Source organism: Mizuhopecten yessoensis, unplaced genomic scaffold, assembly GCF_002113885.1.
Source record: "Mizuhopecten yessoensis strain PY_sf001 unplaced genomic scaffold, ASM211388v2 scaffold395, whole genome shotgun sequence".
NCBI lineage: Eukaryota > Metazoa > Mollusca > Bivalvia > Pectinida > Pectinidae > Mizuhopecten > Mizuhopecten yessoensis.
The window spans coordinates 18,755-38,183 of record NW_018403525.1 but is presented as its reverse complement, the minus strand read 5'-3'; the positions used below and the strand labels follow the sequence as shown (position 1 = coordinate 38,183).

Genomic DNA, 19,429 nt, shown 5'->3' with positions numbered 1-19,429 from the left:
AATGAAACCTTGTGGGTAGCGAGGCAACAGGTTTTATGACAGTGATAATGTGTTATTGTTACTAGTGCAATAAGTTTTCATATAATCAATAACCTATGTAATAAATGTTAATATGATTTTATGTAGCGCCAGGAGGCTTTCATCAAACCGGGGGAGTGTGTAACCCATGTAACCCTGTACCCCATGTGTACTAGGTTCACTGCACTAACACATCATCTATCACGTGCATAACATTGTCATTCTTACATAAGTAAATACATGTCAGTATGTACGTGCGTGCGTATGATTGGTTGAATGGGGTGAGGAGTATAAACGGAATGCACGGGCAGACCGGAGTCCTGTCACGTCCCAACCCAACTCTCTCCAGCCATTCCTCTTCAGGACTCGTAGGAGTCAACATCCATCCGTATCAGCCCTGGTAAGTCTGTCTGTAATGTTCACATTGTCATTGTACGTTTGTAATTTACCGTCTTGTATACTCGCGTCTTTGTATTCAATTCGATGTATGTAAGTTCAGGTCAATGTGTTATCAAATGTATCTATTGTATTCGTTTGTTAATATTACAGGTTTTTCCTACGGGAATAAACAAGATAAAACATCCAAGCCTGTCGTCTTATAATTTGAGGGGCAAGGGGCTACAGATATAAATAACCACTTTGGCATCGTAAAAAGCTTTATCAGAAGTTGATCTAATTCACGCATCATTCATCCTCGACTAACAGGGGTTACGCTCACCTTCGCTCTCAGCACCCCTGGGATATGTCATAGCAAAATTGAAGACACGCAGCTAGCTACTTGATTGGTGTCAGGTGAAATAAACCTGACCAATCACTACTTGTCCTTTGAAGATTACAAAGGAGCGACGGCCGACTTCAAAGCCTGTCAATTTTTACCGTTACGCGACCGCGAGATTCTTTTGATGTACATTAAAGGATTAACTAGTCTTCTCGTCTCACCGACAAGGTGCTGCACATTGAACCTTCGCTTTTCCTTCGACATATTCCAGGGGTGTAGAGAGCGGAAGTGAGCGTGACCCCTGGGTATCGAGGATGACGTGACCCCTGGGTATCGAGGATGACGTGACCCCTGGGTATGGAGGATGACGTGACCCCTGGGTATCGCGGATGAGGTGACCCCTGGGTATCGAGGATGACGTGGCCCCTGGGTATCCAGGATGACGTGACCCCTGGGTATCCAGGATCACGTGACCCCTGGGTATCGAGGATGTCGTGACCCCTGGGTATCGAGGATGACTTGACCCCTGGGGATCCAGGATGACGTGACCCCTGGGTATCCCGGATAACGTGACCCCTGGGTATCGAGGATGGCGTGACCCCTGGGTATCGAGGAGGACGTGACCCCTGGGTATCGAGGATGAGGAGACCCCTGGGTATCGAGGATGACGTGACCCCTGGGTATCCAGGATGGGCATCATTATGATCAGTCCGTAACAACAGGTTTTTTGGTTTTTATTTAAACGAAGGTTACATTATGCTTCTTTGTTTCATTATCTAAGCCAACCTCCCCCCTCCCCCTCCCCTGCCCCATCCCTTGCCTACAGTTGAAATTAATACTGCGTTATTATATCGTGCCATAAACGCTTCCATACGTTCTATTTCTTCAGAACATGTTGAGCGATATTTGCTGTTGGTTGTCTCATGATCCTGAATGGTCGCGTGAACGTCTGAGCTGGTATATGGAGAGCTAAAGCCTCTTGTCCTGGTTCCAAAAGGACAATATCAAATGGCAAATTTCCCCATAACTGTCAGATACATAGCCGGAAATTATCAAAGCTGTCTGGGATGCTTTTTATGCTAGGTCACTCTGATGCTTCACAACAGGTGCATTTCAAACGCTTGACTGACGTTGCGACATAATATACACGCAAAGCACGTATACTATTTATAGAGGCTTGTAGAGGTCAGCTTTACGATACACAACAATCACAATCGCAATACAGACAATACGTCAGTATGTTTTCTATTGGTACAGAAAGCTTACAAGGGCGCCGCCTAGCGGAGCATTGTATGACATCACCATACATTGACAATGTATGTAAGAAAAACTCGACATATGTCAACGACGCCTTCAGGAGAGTGGAGTTCCTTTGGAAATGATTCAGGTTTTTTGAAGCCGCATGGTTTCAACCAAGACACTTTCAAAAACATCTTCAAGTGTATTTATAGTTTGAAATAAGTACAAGGTGTAATACTCATTGAAATGTAATAAAGGCAAAACTATCTTTGAACTTCAATTAAAACAAGTTAAATCACCTCACAAGCGTTTGTTTTCAGCTGCTACATATCTAATTGAATTAACTCCCTTTGCCCATATCCCATCCTCGATATTCAGGGACTAAGGACCTTGCTGATGAGACAAGGAGACTGGTTCGATCATTTGATATACATCAAAGGAATCTAGCGGTCACGTAATGGTAAAAGTTGACAGGAATTGAAGTCGTGCGTCTCTCCTTTGTAATTTTCAAAGGACAGGTATCAGTCTAGCGATTGGTCAGGTTTTTTTAACTGAGACCAATCGAACAGCTATCTTCGCGCTTCAAATTTGCTATGACATATTCCAGGGGTGTAGAGAGCGAAAGTGAACGTAACCACTGGATATCGAGGATGCCCATATCCAAAATCATTCCATAATTTCAAAAATTATCGGACATTAACTGTCGTAAAATTCGAGCATTTTCATATGATTCTAGATACACACATCAAAACTCAAAAGATTTGTATCAAAACTATGGGACTAGTTGCAGTCAGAAGTTGGGTTAAAAGACAGACGGAACGTCGGACGGACATACGAACGATGTGATAACGTAAATACCATCTGCTTGTTTACGCACTTGACTTGACATCTTTACAGTCTAGAGAATATGAAGCCTTATTTTAGTTAACACCTACGCTTGTACTGTACCAGTATGTAAGTTTCAACCTTAAGGAACACACTATGAGAAATCGATAAATAATAAATGGCCAGATTTTCGTAATAAACAGGATTTTATAGTACAGCACCGCAAGGAGTCGTTATCCGACGGGTCGAAAAAAACAAGATGTAAGAGGTGCAATATCATAAAGTGGATATGTAATGTTGACGTTAGCATGTCAGATATGGTAACAAGTACATCACAGAAGATATCACGTACATCATTACAGTTCAATTCGTGTCAGACACAAACACAGGATACACACTGACCGGAATGACATACATATCCGGGATTTTTTTTCCCTTATGAGTAAGATACGGTTTTGGAGGTTGTAGAGATTGATCTATAGCTTGGTAAGTTTTAAAGTTTGAACTACAGCATGGTAGGTTGTAAAGATTGATCTACAGCGTGGTAAGTTTTAAAGATTGATATACAGTGTGGTAGGTTGTAAAGTTTGATCTACAGCGTGGTAGGTTGTACAGTTTGATCATAGCGTTGTAGGTTGTAAAGTTTGATCTACAGCGTAGTAGGTTGTAAAATTTGATCTATAGCGTGGTAGGTTGTTAAGTTTGATTTACAGCGTCATAGGTTGTAAAGTTTGATCTACAGCGTGGTAGGTTGTAAAGTTTCATCTACAGCATGGTAAGTTGTAAAGATTGATCTATAGATTGGTAGGTTGTAAAGTTTAATCTATGCGTGGTAAGTTGTAAAGTTTGATCTACAGTGTGGTAGGTTGTAAAGTTTGATCTACAGCGTGGTAGGTTGTAAAGTTTGATCTATAGCGTGGTAGGTTGTACAGTTTGATCTACAGCATGGTAGGTTGTAAAGATTGAGCTACAGCGTGGTAGGTTGTACAGTTTGATATACAGCGTGGTAGGTTATACAGTTTGATCTACAGCGTGGTAGGTTGTACAGTTTGATATACAGCTTGGTAGGTTGTACAGTTTGATATACAGCGTGGTAAGTTGTACAGTTTGATCTACAGCGTGGTAGGTTGTAAAGATTGATCTACAGCGAAGTTAGGTTGTAGAGATTGATCTATAGCTTGGTAAGTTTTAAAGTTTGAACTACAGCATGGTAGGTCGTAAAGATTGATCTACAGCGTGGTAAGTTTTAAAGTTTGAACTACAGCATGGTAATTTGTAAAGATTGATCTACAGCGTGGTAAGTTTTAAAGATTGATATACAGTGTGGTAGGTTGTACAGTTTGATCTATGCGTGGTCGGTTGTAAAGTTTAATCTATAGCGTGGTAGGTTGTACAGTTTGATCTACAGCGTGGTAGGTTGTTAAGTTTGATCTACAGCGTGGTAGGTTGTAAAGTTGTAAGGTTGTAAAGTTTGATCTACATATGAGTAGGTTGTAAAGATTGATCTACAGCGTGGTAGGTTGTAAAGTTGTAAGGTTGTAAAGTTTGATCTACAGCGTGGTAGGTTGTAAAGTTTGATATACAGCGTGGTGGGTTGTAAAGTTGTAGGTTGTAAAGATTGATCTACAGCGTGGTAGGTTGTAAAGATTGATCTACAGCGTGGTAGGTTGTAAAGTTTGATATACAGCGTGGTGGGTTGTAAAGTTGTAGGTTGTAAAGATTGATCTACAGCGTGGTAGGGTGTAAAGTTTGATCTACAGCGTGGTAGGTTGTAAAGTTGTAAGGTTGTAAAGATTGATCTACAGCGTGGTAGGTTGTAAAGATTGATCTACAGCGTGGTAAGTTGTAAAGTTTGATCTATAGCTTGGTTGGTTGTAAAGATTGATCTACAGTGTGGTAGGTTGTAAAGACTGATCTACAGCGTGGTAGGTTGTCAAGTTTGATCTACATCGTGGTAGCACACAGTTACCATTGTGAATGTCACTTAAACATTTTTTGACTCACTGACTCATTGTGAGTTATCGACCTAACGCCAAAACAACGTACAACGTTATGTGAACTTCTATCATTACAGGTCGAGAAAACCAGTTCATATGGTAGCAATGACAATCAAGTTATTGTTCTCAAATTCTCGTGTGTCACCCGGAAATGACTTTCGACTTTTTATGGTAAATTTATGCACCCCATACATTTAGTGTCCCTGTCATTCAGTCACTACTTTGATATACGAAACAGATTTGTCTTGGCGGATATCTTTGACACAGCTGAAAACGCTAATCCGTCCGGAGGACGTGGTCCTATTTAACTTGTACTTTTCATGGATCCCCGTCATCTTCATGTATTTCTAAAGTTCAATCCTTTACCCTAGTTTCCTCGTTTTTGTGCAATTTCACTATTTATTGTTTTTGTTTATAGCTACCCACTTCCGTAGCTTGGATATGTTTCTGGTTTGAAATGTATAACGCTTTTAGAAATTACTTATCATCAGTATTACATCTTCCATGTGTAAATATTTAATTTTAACATATTATTAGTAAATACTGGGATGCCTCACAAAGCATACATCAAATTTATATTTATCGTTTAATAAAATCACAAACTACCTAAATGAGAATACAATAAAAAGTATTACAACTATAGCAGTATACGCAGTGAGTTTATTTCCTCTAATTTGAAGAGTTACAAGAACGTGTATACAAGTTGATTAATGGTCAATTCATAATATAGATATAAAGATATAAATACAAAAATGAACATGGAACATAGATAAGCAAAGACATCCAGGATATCCTACATCTTTCACGAGATCGCTCCCATCAAACAATAATAGTTAGAATTGCTGGCCTTAACAGTAGAACGGGCTGATATCTCAGACGGATTTTTACGAGGACTGTGTATCGTTAAGCTAACCAGGCTTTGAAAATGTGGGCCATTTGTATAATATCAGGCGATCTGATCGGTAATTGTTCTCATGGTAGTTTGTAATCGGTGTAAAGATTGGTCAAATCAGCAAAAGAGAAATGTTTCACTCGGTGAAAAAATATCACTTTTATCGAAAAATAATTTTCAATATTTCGCCGGTAAAAATGTAACGAATCGTTTGTCTAACATAAACAAACAAAACATCGTTGGTCTCTGATCAAAATTTTAGCTGTGACTAGGGTAAATACATGCGTTTTATGATATGTACTGTATCTTCCCGCTGTTATAATTGTGTCCTTTCATCAACAAAAATGGCACAAAGCAATTCAAAGTTTGCAAAATTTAATTCACATTAACCTGTAATGGAGGATCCTTCGAATGAGTACATTGTTCGTTAATCATATCGTAATATAGTAAAGAGTAAACAATTAACTCAATTGAAAAGTCAGTGCAAATAAGACACGAAACATCGTTTCTCATTTTTTTTTTACAAAGGAAGACAACGTGTGTTGTAATGTCGACGTGCAAACATACCGCCAAACAATGCCACAGCTCAATGGCATTGGTAGATCTGATGTCGACGCACAACCGTGCTACATAATTTATCCTAATCAGGTGCTTAAGTTACTGCAACGGTCATTTCCAAATAAGATGTGGACGCATTGTATTCTAAATTAGCAAACATTTTGTAAACTCCGAGTCGCTATTACATCAGCAGTTCCTCCCATTCATACTCTGAAAAACAGCATCTGAAACATCCTTAAGTACACAATCAAATACATTATATTTACAAAGTATGCATGTATATCCTCACAATATCAGGAATAAAACCATAAAGACAAAAATATACAAACAATGCAAAAGACGTTTCGGAAATAACGTTTGGGTCAAATAGGTTCATTCTACCAAGTCGGCCAAGGAACAGAACTTTTCTTGTAGCAATGTGCGCTGCGCCGGATGTCAATCCAATTCATGTGATAGCCATATCGGTTCTGGTGTTAGCATTTGCACCTTGAATTGATTTCACGAAATGAAAGTTGAGCACGTTTTAGTTAAATTAATTCTGTTTTAGATAGTTGTCATAATTCGCAACCAAGAAAAAAGCGGCAAACGGATACTATTTTATCTCCACTATTTTGGCTAAGGTTAATGGTCGCGTGCATATCAAAAGGTTAATGGTCGCGTGCATATCAAACAGGTTAATTGTCGCGTGCATATCAAACAGGTTAATGGTCGCGTGCATATCAAACAGGTTAAGAAGAATCGGTCTCGTCCACGAATACCTTACTACAGCTGCTACTTCTTAGTAGCATGCTGGTGCTTTATTTGACCTACATTTCACGCTTCAGTGACGTTATTAAGAAAAAATAGTCGCATGCATATTATACAGGTGAAGGCGAATTGGTTTCGTCCATAAACACCTTACTACAGCTGCTACCCGTTCGAAACGTTGATGACCGATGTATCCGGGTCGGCTCTACTTATTGCATATTAAGGATGCTAAATTTGACCTTCATTTTACGCTTCAGTGACTTGGTGAAGAAAAATTGGTCACATGTATATTATATTAAATAGGTAAAGATGAATTGGTTACGTCCATGAATATCTTAGTACCGCTGCTACCCCTTCACTTCGTCCACCAGGTACTTACGAACTCTTCCCTGATACAAAGGCGTTCAGATCGGATTGTGATGCTGAATGTTTGACATTTAAGGATTATGTGGGTAACAGTTTCAGGGTAAAAAACCGTCAAAGATATTTTGTGAATACGAGTTGTTGGATAAAGTTAGTTGGTTGTAGAGGGTTCAACGCTCTACCAACAGCTAAGGACATTTAGGGATATGCCTCCATGTGTGTTGTGTATGAGTGCATTTGTGTAGGTATGCTGATTGCCTCCTTGTGTTAGCACGGATCTGATGCCGACTTAATAGTACTATCTCACTGAAATACCATGCCGAAGACACCAACACAGTATTCTGCCCGGTCACATTATACTGAACCAGTTGTTGGTATTCCCTTAAATGCTGAACATTAAGCAGGATAAAGTTTTAGGGGTTTTGTGGGTAACCGAATAGTGATTGGACATGTAAATACGTTTGGTTTCGGTCTGTGATAGAGTTGGTATGGATAAGGGATTGAATAGTGGGATTTTGTGGATAAAGGTGTGGAGAAGTGGTATAGTATAAAATATGGATATGGGATTATCAGGGCAGTATGCTGTTTCCATCGCTACCTCGCCATTGCTAAGCATATCTAACGGAAATAAACTACCAGGAACAATAAAGGTTGTATGTTTAATGTTATTAACTGTTATAACGAGCATAACAAGAAGACGCCGTCATCGATATTCTCTGTTACTCATTGTTGGTCACCAAGGCACCAAAGCGTGAAATGTAGGTCTAGTGAAGCATGTGCATCATACAATCAGTAGAGCTAACTCAGATGCATTAATCATTAAAGTACGGAAGGGGTAACAGTTGTAGTAAGATGTTTATGGAGATTATAAGAGTGACCATTGTTCTTAACTAATACACTGCAGCGTAAAATGTAGGTCAATTTCAGAATCTGCAACATGCAATTAGTAGAGCTAACCCAGATGCATCCCACACTCGGACGGACCAATTTGTATATTTTCCGCCAACTTCGTTGAGTGGGGTATAATTATTTGATCAAATTACCTAAAAGGAAGCAGACAGAGTTGATAAAATTCAAAAAGATCCGGTAAAGGTAAAAAAAATGTCCATGCTTTATATAACGTAATGGGTTAAATAGTGACATTTAAACTACCGACCACTATCAGTAACGTCTTTCCTCGGCAGAATGGTTTTTTTTTTTTTTTACAATCGGTCTGTATATGAGATCAAAAACCCGGTTGACTCTGCAACCAATTAGCTTCTATATATCTATAGTATATACCATAATGTAACCAGTAATCTAGACTCTACAAAGTAAGAGTTTGTATCGTAGTACACAAATCATGTTCATTGAAAGACTCTACAAAGTAAGAGTGTGTATCTTAGTACACAAATCATGTTCATTGAAAGACTCTACAAAGTTAGAGTGTGTAACTTAGTACACAAATCATGTTCATTGAAAGACTCTACAAAGTAAGAGTGTGTAACGTAGTACACAAATCATGTTTATTAAAAGACTCTACAAAGTACGAGTGTCTATCGTAGTACACAAATTATGTTCATTGAAAGACTACAAAGTAAGAATGTGGATCTAAGTAAACAAATCATGTTTATTAAAAGACTCTACAAAGTTAGAGTGTGCAACTTAGTACACAAATCATGTTCATTGAAAGACTCTACAAAGTAAGAGTTTGTATGGTAGTGCACAAATCATGTTCATTGAAAGACTACAAAGTAAGAATGTGTATCTAAGTACACAAATCATGTTTATTAAAAGACTCTACAAAGTACGAGTGTCTATCGTAGTACACAAATCATATTCATTGAAATATTCTACAAAGTATGAGTGTGTATTTTAGTACACAAATCATGTTCATTGAAAGACTCTACAAAGTAGGAGTGTGTATCGTAGTACACACATCATGTTCATTGAAAGATTCTATAAAGTAAGAGTGTGTATCTTAGTACACAAGTCATGTTCATTGAAAGATTCTACAAAGTAAGAGTGTGTATTTTAGTACACAAATCATGTTCATTGAAAGACTCGACAAAGCACGAGTGTGTATCCTAGTACACAAATCATGTTTATTGAAAGACTCTACAAAGTAGGAGTCTGTATCTTAGTACACAAACCTTGTTTATTGAAAGCCTCTACAAAGCACGACTGTGTATCGTAGTACGCACATCATGTTCATTGAAGGACTCTACAAAGCACAAGTGTGTATCGTAGTACAGAAATCATGTTCATTGAAGGACTCTACAAAGCACGACTGTGTATCGTAGTACAGAAATCATGTTCATTGAAAGACTTACACAAATCATGTTTATTGAAAGACTCTACAAAGTAAGAATGTGTATCATTGAAAGATTCTACAAAGTAAGAGTTTGTATCGTAGTACACAAATCATTTTCAGTGAAAGACTCTACAAAGTAAGAGTGGGTATTTTAGTACACAAATCGTGGTCATTGAAAGACTCTACAAAGTAAGTTTGTTAACGGACTCTACAAAGTAAGAGTGGGTATTTTAGTACACAAATCGTGGTCATTGAAAGACTCTTCAAAGTAGGAGTGTTTATCTTAGTACACAAATCATATTCATTGAAAGACTCTTCAAAGTAGGAGTGTTTATCTTAGTACACAAGTCATGTTCATTGAAAGACTCTTAACAGTAAGAGTGTGTATTTTAGTACACAAATCGTGGTCATTGAAAGACTCTTCAAAGTAGGAGTGTTTATCTTAGTACACAAACCATGTTCATTGAAAGGCTCTACAAAGCACGAGTGTGTATCGAAGCACACAAATCATGTTCATTGAAAGACTCGACAAAGCACGAGTGTGTATCCTAGTACACAAATCATTTTCATTGAAAGACTCGACAAAGCACGAGTGTTTATCGTAGTACACACATCATTTTCATTGAAAGACTCGACAAAGCACGAGTGTGTATCCTAGTACACAAATCATTTTCAGTGAAAGACTCTACAAAGCACGACTGTGTATCGTAGTACCCCCCTTATGTTCATTGAAAGATTCTACACAGTAAGAGTGTGTATCCTAGTACACACATCATTTTCATTGAAAGACTCTTCAAAGTAGGAGTGTTTATCTTAGTACACAAGTCATGTTCAGTGAAAGACTCTACAAAGTAAGAATGTGTATCATTGAAAGATTCTACAAAGTAAGAGTGGGTATTTTAGTACACAAATCGTGGTCATTGAAAGACTCTACAAAGTAGGAGTGTGTATCTTAGTACACAAATCTTGTTTATTGAAAGACTCTACAAAGCACGAGTGTGTATCGTAGTACACACATCATTTTCATTGAAAGATTCTATAAAGTAAGAGTGTGTATCTTAGTACACAAATCATGTTCATTGAAAGACTCTACAAAGCAGGAGTGTGTATCTTAGTACACAAATAATGTTCATTGAAAGACTCTACAAAGTAAGAGTGTGTATCGTAGTTCACAAATCATGTTCATTGAAAGACTCTACAAAGTAAGAGTGTGTAACTTAGTACACAAATCATGTTCATTGAAGGACTCTACAAAGTAAGAGTGTGTATCTTAGTACACAAATCATGTTCATTGAAAGACTCTACAAAGTAAGAGTGTGTATCGTAGTACACAAATCATGTTCATTGAAAGACTCCACACAGTACCAGTGTGTATCGTAGTACACAAATCATGTTCATTGAAAGACTCTACAAAGTAAGAATGTGTATCGTAGTACACAAATCATGTTCATTGAAAGACTCTTAAAAGTAAGAGTGTGTATCGTAGTGCACAAATCATGTTCATTGAAAGACTCTACAAAGTTAGAGTGTGTATCTTAGTACACAAATCATGTTCATTGAAAGACTCTACAAAGTAAGAGTGTGTATCGTAGTACACAAATCATGTTCATTGAAAGACTACAAAGTAAGAGTCTGTATGGTAGTGCACAAATCATGTTCATTGAAAGATTCTACAATGTGAGAGTGTGTAACTTAGTACAAAAATCATGTTCATTGAAAGACTATACAAAGTAAGAGTGTGTATCTTAGTACACAAATCATGTTTATTGAAAGAATCTTCTTATTAGTTAAGTCAAATTCAATTTAATTGTAAATGTGATAATTGTTTGGGAATCCAGGTACAATAAAAAAAAAATGGATTTTGTATACTGTTGTCGGGTCAAGCTTACACGTCATGAACAACCAATATAGTTACATGTTTAGTCTCTATTATATAGAGTAAAGAAGACCCTACAGTGACACAAGTATAACATACAAGAACGAGTACGATACAACAGGTCTGCGATAATCGCTTGATCACTTTCTTCGTTAAGCCAATTTGGTATATACTTGTTAAATACAAACAACTATACCTCTGTTTTATTATTTCAAGTTGGTAGACAAGTAGAACAGATACCAGAAAGACATTGGTGACCAGAATCATATCATAAGGCGTAGTGTTATTCATAGAAACTGGTTTTCCCTCTGAAAGCCCGACTCATATTCGCGCCATAGGTGCCACCATGGTGACCATGCTTTCCTCTCCTACACCCTGTGTTAAAGCTAGTGACAAGAGCTGTAGACTTTTTGCGGATAAACATGAGGATGTCGACAATCTCATCACTCGTTAGTATCTTATCCGTACATACTTTGTCCAGGAAAAAATCTTGAGACATGATCGGGAACCGAATGGTGTAGAGAATATTTCCTAGCACGACTCTCTTGTTGGCGCCCGTTTTCTGCAATAAATCAATTTTGATTTTTTATGATATCCATAAGACGAGAACGATTCAAGATTATTATATCAATCTTTCGTGATGGTATGCAAATATTGGGGAAAAAATCTTCTTATCGCTATTTTGACAACATGTCTGCCGTCCAATTATTTAATTTGACGTCAAATAAATTTGTAGTTATAATTACATCACATCTACAACACATTTGTGATGTTTTCAGTAGGTTATGGCGTCAGTTCGGGGTAACAAATGTATGACGTCATAAAGTTAGTAAAACCTAATTTAGATGGCGTTGCAGAAATTGTGTTATGAGTACCGCGAAGTTGGCGTCATCCTTTTACGGCGTCATCGAATTTTCAGCTTAATGTAGGTAACGTCATTTAGCCTGCGTACTCATTTTCATAGCGACATCGAGCTTTCAGCGTATGTCATCTAGCCGACGGGATAGTTTTCATAACGTCATCGGGTTTTAAGTTTATGTAAGATAATATCATCTAGCCGGCGGGCTAGTTTTCATAGCGTCATTGAGTTTTCAGCATGCAATTGTATATAAGGTGATGTCATCTAGCCAGTTGGCTAGTTTGTATAGCGTCATCGAGCCTTCAGCGTATGAAAGTTAATGTCATCTAGCCGGCGGGCTAGTTTTCATAGAGTCATTGAGTTTTCAGCATATATAAGGTGATGTCATCTAGCCAATTGACTAGTTTGTATAGCGTCATCGAGCTTTCAGCGTATGAAAGGTAATGTCATCTAGCCGGCGGGCTAGCTTTCATAGAGTCATCAATTGTTCAGCTTATATATTCTTTTTTTTTTTTTTTTTTTTTTCAAGTTTTTTTCGAACTTAAGGGCATTGGCCCATCAGTATACAATACATATTATACACAAATCATGGACAATATACAGATAATGAAGACAATCATATTCCATTGTTATACCTTTTTTCTTTTGCCTCATAGATGATTTTTTCTAGTAAACACAGTTCTTTTATATTATGGACACTCAATGAATCGGTGCAACTAGTTCATCATACATAATATCTATATCAATGAAAATGTTGTCCTATTGAGTTGAGTCATCATGTAAGGTAATGTCATCTAACTGGCGGGTTTATTTTCAAAATGTCATTGATATTTCTGCTGATGTAAGGTGATGTCATCTAGCGGGCGGGCAAGTTTTCATAGCGTCATAAAGTTTTCAGCTTATGTTTGGTAATATCATCTAGCCGGCGGACTAGTTTTCATAGCGTCATCGAGTTTTCAGCTGATGTATGGTAATGTCATCTAGTCGGCGGGCTAGCTTTCATAACGTCATCAAGTTTTAAGCTTATGTATGGTAATGTCATCTAGTCGGCGGGCTAGTCTTCATTGCGTCATCGAGTTTTGAGCTTTTGTATGGTAATGTCATCTAGTCGGCGGGCTAGTTTTCATAATGACAGAGGCTCGCTAAAAGGAAAAGTTGTTGGACTCGTTTAATAAATCTCATATGACATGGAAACTCATGTAAGATCCTATATTTATGATATGTTACGTTTTCTAGCCAGCGAGCTATTTTACAAAACGTCATCGAGTTTTTGGCTTATCACCCTAAGGTGACTTTTTCTGACCGATTGGCTAGTTTGCATAGTGTTATCGAGTAAGGTAAGGTCTATTCGGCGTGATAGTTTTCATAGCGTCTTCAAGTTTAAAGCTGTTGTGTACAAATGTTCTTTCGGGTACGGAATGTTACAGTGTGTTTGTGAAATTTCGAAAAGGTATGGCGAAAAATGGATATATATTTGATAAATAATTACCTTAATTTTTTTCCGAATACATTCCTTTTCCGCCCAATTCATAACAGCCTTGTATACGTGACTCTCATCCATACCAAGCTCATCCGATCTAGTAATACAAGTCAGGCAGCTCGGACACAGGTCAACAAAGGATTCTGATTTTATTATTTTTTCAGGCGACTCTCCAATAACTTTTAGACACGCTGCCATTAGTTGATCCTCAGTGTAGGCGTGAGATTGCTCGAGAAGGAAACAGGCATTGGCTGGCGAAAGATTTGTTTGTAGGAAGTTGTAGCACACCGTAACAAGGACGTCTACACAGTACTTCCGGGCGACATTGAATACTGGAACAACCGTCTGGACAGTCAGGGCTATTTGGTCTGTATACATGTAACTGTAAGAAAATAATGACACACTTTTGTAACAATAAAGTTTACGCAATTAGAATACATGTATGTTAATATGACTGTTAGGGGATAGTAACTCTAGCACCCGTTGCAATTATTAACATAATAAGATTCTGAGCGGTGACGTAATGTACGCGCATTCAAAGACATTGTACCGTTAAGATCACTTCAAGGCAAATCAGTTTACTGAAGTAGCGTGCGTTTTGATTGTTGTCCTACAGAAGTTGATGCACTTACGTCAGAAATGGAGTGAACGCCTGTTCTGTGATATCCGGAAGCTTTACATCTCCAGTTTCTGCCATGGGACCATTAAACATGGCAAAGAAGACAGGACTGCGGCTGGTGAGAATCAGTTTGTGTGCGGGAATTTTCTTCCCGTTCGTGCCGACAAGGAACGTGACGTCACTGCCAACTTCATTAGTGAGGATGTGATTCAAACTTTCAGTCAAAGATTTACCAGTTTGCCAGTCACGCGTAGGTAGTGAATTAATCACTCCGTCCACAAGAGGAGAGCCACGGAGAGTCTGTTGTTTCGCCGAATAAGCCATAGGAGGTCGAGTGACAGAGGAATAACTGTCAAAATGAGATACAGTCAAAGATAATATGCTAGACAGATCATGATAATGATATATATCTTAGTTACAAATACGTTAGAAATAAATTGATGTCGCAGTTTCCCTTAAATTTATCAAAAAACTTCAAACAGCAACATCCCAAGGACCATTTGGACTAGAGTCACAATACTTCGGTATATTATGGAGACCAGCTGTGTGAATATTTTCCTTGATTACAGTATTGAGGTCAAAGTTTAAGTGCTAGTTGGAAGTCAAAGGTCAACATAGGTTCAATGTTTTAACAATCTCTTTTCAAGTCCCATTAGGCCCAGGGCCATGACATTTGGCCAGTAGGTACCTTGGAATAGAATGGTCCCTTAGATGAAGTGCTTTCAAGTTTTCTCATTTAATTGACCTTGACCTACTTTCAAAGTCACAGGGGTCAAATATATTAAAAACGTCAAACAACAATAGCCTAAGAACTATTTGGACTAGAGTCATAATACTTGGATATGTTATAAAGACCAGCTGTGCAAATTGTTTTCTCTGTTACAGTTATGAGGTCAAAGGTCCACTTTACGTGCTAGTCGGGGAACTAAGGTCAACATGGGTTAAAAGCTTGAACAATCTTCTTCTCAAGCTACATAAGCCCCAATGTCATGATATATGGCCAGTAGATACCTGGGATATTATGGTCCATATAAAAATTACATTGACCTACTTTCAAGGTCATAAGGATCACATATGTCAAAACTTCAAACAAAAATATGTTAAGAACCATTTGGGTTAGAGTCATGATACTTGGGTATGTTATGTAGACCAGCTGTTTGAACCATTTTCTTTGGTACGGTAATAAGATCAAAAGTGAACTTTAAGAGATGTTAAAATGTTTTGTGTTCTAGTTACCAAATTTGGTCTGAAGTTACCCATTTGTCAGTTTCATGTTACAAAAACAAAAACATGTGAGCGATACTCTGGGCGTTTTGTTTAAGTATTTGATGAATAACTCAATCCTCCCCGAGGCTTTTCTAAGCTAATAGAGCTATTTGTGTAGGGTTCTAAAATAGGCGCACAGAATAACTATCATCAATATTAGTATACTACAAAAACATTCGTTCAAAATACTTGTTTTGCTTTTGTCATCGACAAATAGAGGACCACATAGTTTGGATCTGTAGTCCAAGTTATACCTATTAGTCTCTTGATTGGTCCCCAATAGCTATTCGGATCTTCTGTATAGTAATGAATAGTGTCACCTACATTATACTCTGATACTCTTACATGTTTTTCTCGTGTTATCTACCTTATTTCTCTTATTTTTAATAAAAATGTCCATTGAAAGTTTTTAATTTATTGCTATTTTTCTTATTTCATCACGTTATTTTCCCCCAAAACAGAACTCATCCATGGCTTATCTTAAGGCCTAATGGTAACATCTGTATTTGGCTAAATCAAGGTAAACATTGGTAAATTGTTCACTGGCTGAATCAACTGAATTACAATTGGCAACTAGAATTATGTCAGTATGACATTACAGCCGCTCACCACTTTAAATTTAATTGCTTCAGTAACACATTGAGCATCAATATCTACTATAATACCTCATATATGTGTTCTGTATTCTGCTAATTGAAAATCAGGTCATGTGATGATGTTGCCTTTGGGATATTCAAAATCAATCGCCTCTTAAATGATGCCTTAAAAACATTTCTCCCTCTCCTCTTTTTTCACCCTCTTTAAGTGTGATGCATTGCTGTAATTTTCATTAATTAGCATCCTCCAATGATGTTACATGAGCATTTACGTGCAGAATGGCAATCGGTGAATGGATAATAAAGAATAGGTGCATTTTGTGCTTGTGAAATGAAGGATAATTAACAGTAGTGGGAAAACATGCATGGAGAAAAGAGACATTGTACTCCTTTTATTTTTATTTATTTTTTATTCATATTAATTATAATTATTGATATATGTAGCGACTATATTTACCGTCATTGAATATACAAAATCTTACAAATGTTCTTCGAATATATTTGAATTATATTTCTCAATGTATCTTTAACAACGTAAGAGTTATTTCCCTTACACCGAATTGGATATTATTTTGACACGGCGCCAATTCTTGTCAAACAGCAGCGGCTGTTGTGTCATGTTCTTAAATTGTTACACTTTCATAAATCAATATACCAGAAATAGCATGCTGTGTTACAGAAATGTTTGATAAGCATACACAGTTCACATATCGTCTCGTCTCCGAGCCATTACCGTTGTCAACCTAAGCACGATATGTCATGTTACGTTCCCGTTTCAAACATCAAAATAGAGGGTATACTTCATCACTCATACGGTTTATAAGTATATATATTTACTTCTTCCTTCTACAGACAGCGTCAATGCTTGACAGTCTTCACATGTGCTTTCTCGAATCATATGTGTTTCACACGCGTAACACTCCTCAGACCGCAAACCGAGTTGCTAAAACGCTCAAACTTAGTGCACGAATTTCACCACCATAACACTCGTAGAATGCACCGGAGATAAACTTTTTTTCCAGCAATTATTTAAAGTAAGGATGATTATTTGGAGAGGAGTATCAGAAGACTTTATGTAACCCACAGGTGAGTGTCAGAGATTCTACTTTCTATTTGCGATAACGAAACTATATAGCGGAAGCATGCAAGACTGAAGTATGCCCACGCACCCCGAACGGAAGTGGGTCTGTCATTTCGTTCTCTGGACAGAATTAATAAGCCGCTCGGCTCTCGCCAAGAGCGACTTAAAAAGAGTTTTCCAATCATACTCCCTGATATAATTATCCAATCCTTATATCCTAAGTACTTGGTGTTAATACCTACATCATTAGTGATATAAACTAGTCAGCAAGACACTTACCCCTTACGGGACCTCACATACAGACATTTTACAAACAGGAAGACATTGTAGGAGACCCGCATTCAACTCAACGCGATCAAATAACATGATTATCGATTTAGTTTGCTCTACTTAACAAAGCGTGCATGGACCGTTCGACATTGAAAAATATAATTGTAAAGGAGAAGTGTTTTGTTAATTAGTATATCGTCCGATCTTCGTTGCTGAATTCACAATAACAAGCGATAGTAAATAAATGCAAGTAATATGTAGTTACATCAAAATCAGGAGTATCGTTCGACTATGCTTCTAATTACTATAAACCAATCATATCGGCATGGAGTTAGTAGGCGTATAATATACAATTAAGGGTTGAGCTTGCCTTATTAATTTTACACGACATGTGTTGAACATCATGTAATGATTCGTTGAAATGTGTCAAGAGATACCGCTGTTAGCGTTATGACAGGGATTTTGACTGAAAGACAGGCTTAACGAGTTTGTCGAAGAATTGTAAGCAGACTGAAGCACGAACGAATGGGCAAATGGGGAAAAAATAACTATGAAGAGGGTGTGTGTATGTATGACTGGTGATTGTCGTAAATAAAATAACACAATTTAATACATACCTTGTATTATTGTGATCCCGTTTAAAAGTTTGCGTCCTTCCAAACCGAAAGTAGTTTCTAGGTAATGTTATACAGTGAGGTTCCTAATGGAGTATTTCTATGTAAAGTAAATTCTAAGTAAGGTTTTCTATGTAAGGTATACACAGTGAGGTCCCTAATGGGGTATTTCTACAGTGAGGTTCCTAATTGGGAATTTCTAGGTAAAGTACATACAGTAATGTTCCTAATTGGATATTTCTAGATAAGGTATATACCGTGAGGTTCCTCATGGGGTATTTCTAGGCAAGGTACATACTGTATGGTTCCTATAAAGGGGTATGTCTAGGTATTTTTAGGTAAGGCATATATTGTGAGGTTCCTAATGGTGTATTTTTTGGTAAGGTATATACTGTGAGGTTCCTAATGGTGTATTTTTAGTTGAATTCAGTTTTATGAATACATGAGATAGATGGATAAAGTTATGTCCATATATTATTTCTTTTTGATACAACATCGGAGTGATATCAGCCCGATGTATTGAAAATTCATAAGACTAGTAACCGAGTTATATGGTTTTGGTGAAATCGGCCCGCTATTGGGCCGATATAATTTTGTCATGTTTATGTATTTATTATTTTATTTTGGCAATTAAACATTAAAAGCAGCATAATCTTTCTTTTAAATAACTGAAATAATTGTTAGAAATAATAACATTGAATAACATATATATAAATAGTGATGACGGCCCGACGTCGGCCCAATAACGGCATATTTAGCCGATATTCCGCTCTTTAACCGAAATCGGCCCGATATCAGCGTGCTGGCTGGGAATGAGGTTCCTACTAGGGTATTTCTAGGTAAGGTATACACAGTGGGGTTCCTAATGGGGTATTTATAGGGAAGGTATATACAGTGAGGTTCCAAATGGGGTACTTCTAGGTTAGGTATATACTGTGAGGTTCCTAATGAGTTATTTCTAGGTAAGGTATACACAGTGGGGTTCCTAATGGGGTATTTATAGGGAAGGTATATACCGTGAGGTTCATAATGGGGTATTTCTAGGTAAGATATATACAGTGAGGTTCCTAATTGGGTATGTCTTGGTAAGGTATATACTGTGAGGTTCCTAATGGTGT

The 19,429-nt window shown here is 37.5% G+C and overlaps 1 protein-coding gene across 1 annotated transcript; it reads right to left on the bottom strand.

Annotated features, from left to right (window-relative positions):
- Window positions 1–10,557: 10,557 nt before the first annotated feature.
- LOC110447508 (BTB/POZ domain-containing protein 6-like) lies at window positions 10,558–18,387 on the bottom strand. Its single transcript, XM_021493256.1, has 4 exons — window positions 18,315–18,387; window positions 14,498–14,833; window positions 13,875–14,247; window positions 10,558–12,088 (listed from the first exon to the last, which is right to left on the bottom strand). Exons 2-4 carry the CDS (start codon window positions 14,806–14,808, stop codon window positions 11,810–11,812), a joined length of 963 nt encoding a protein of 320 aa, XP_021348931.1. The 5' UTR covers window positions 14,809–14,833; window positions 18,315–18,387; the 3' UTR covers window positions 10,558–11,809.
- Between the last annotated feature and the right edge of the window lie 1,042 nt (window positions 18,388–19,429).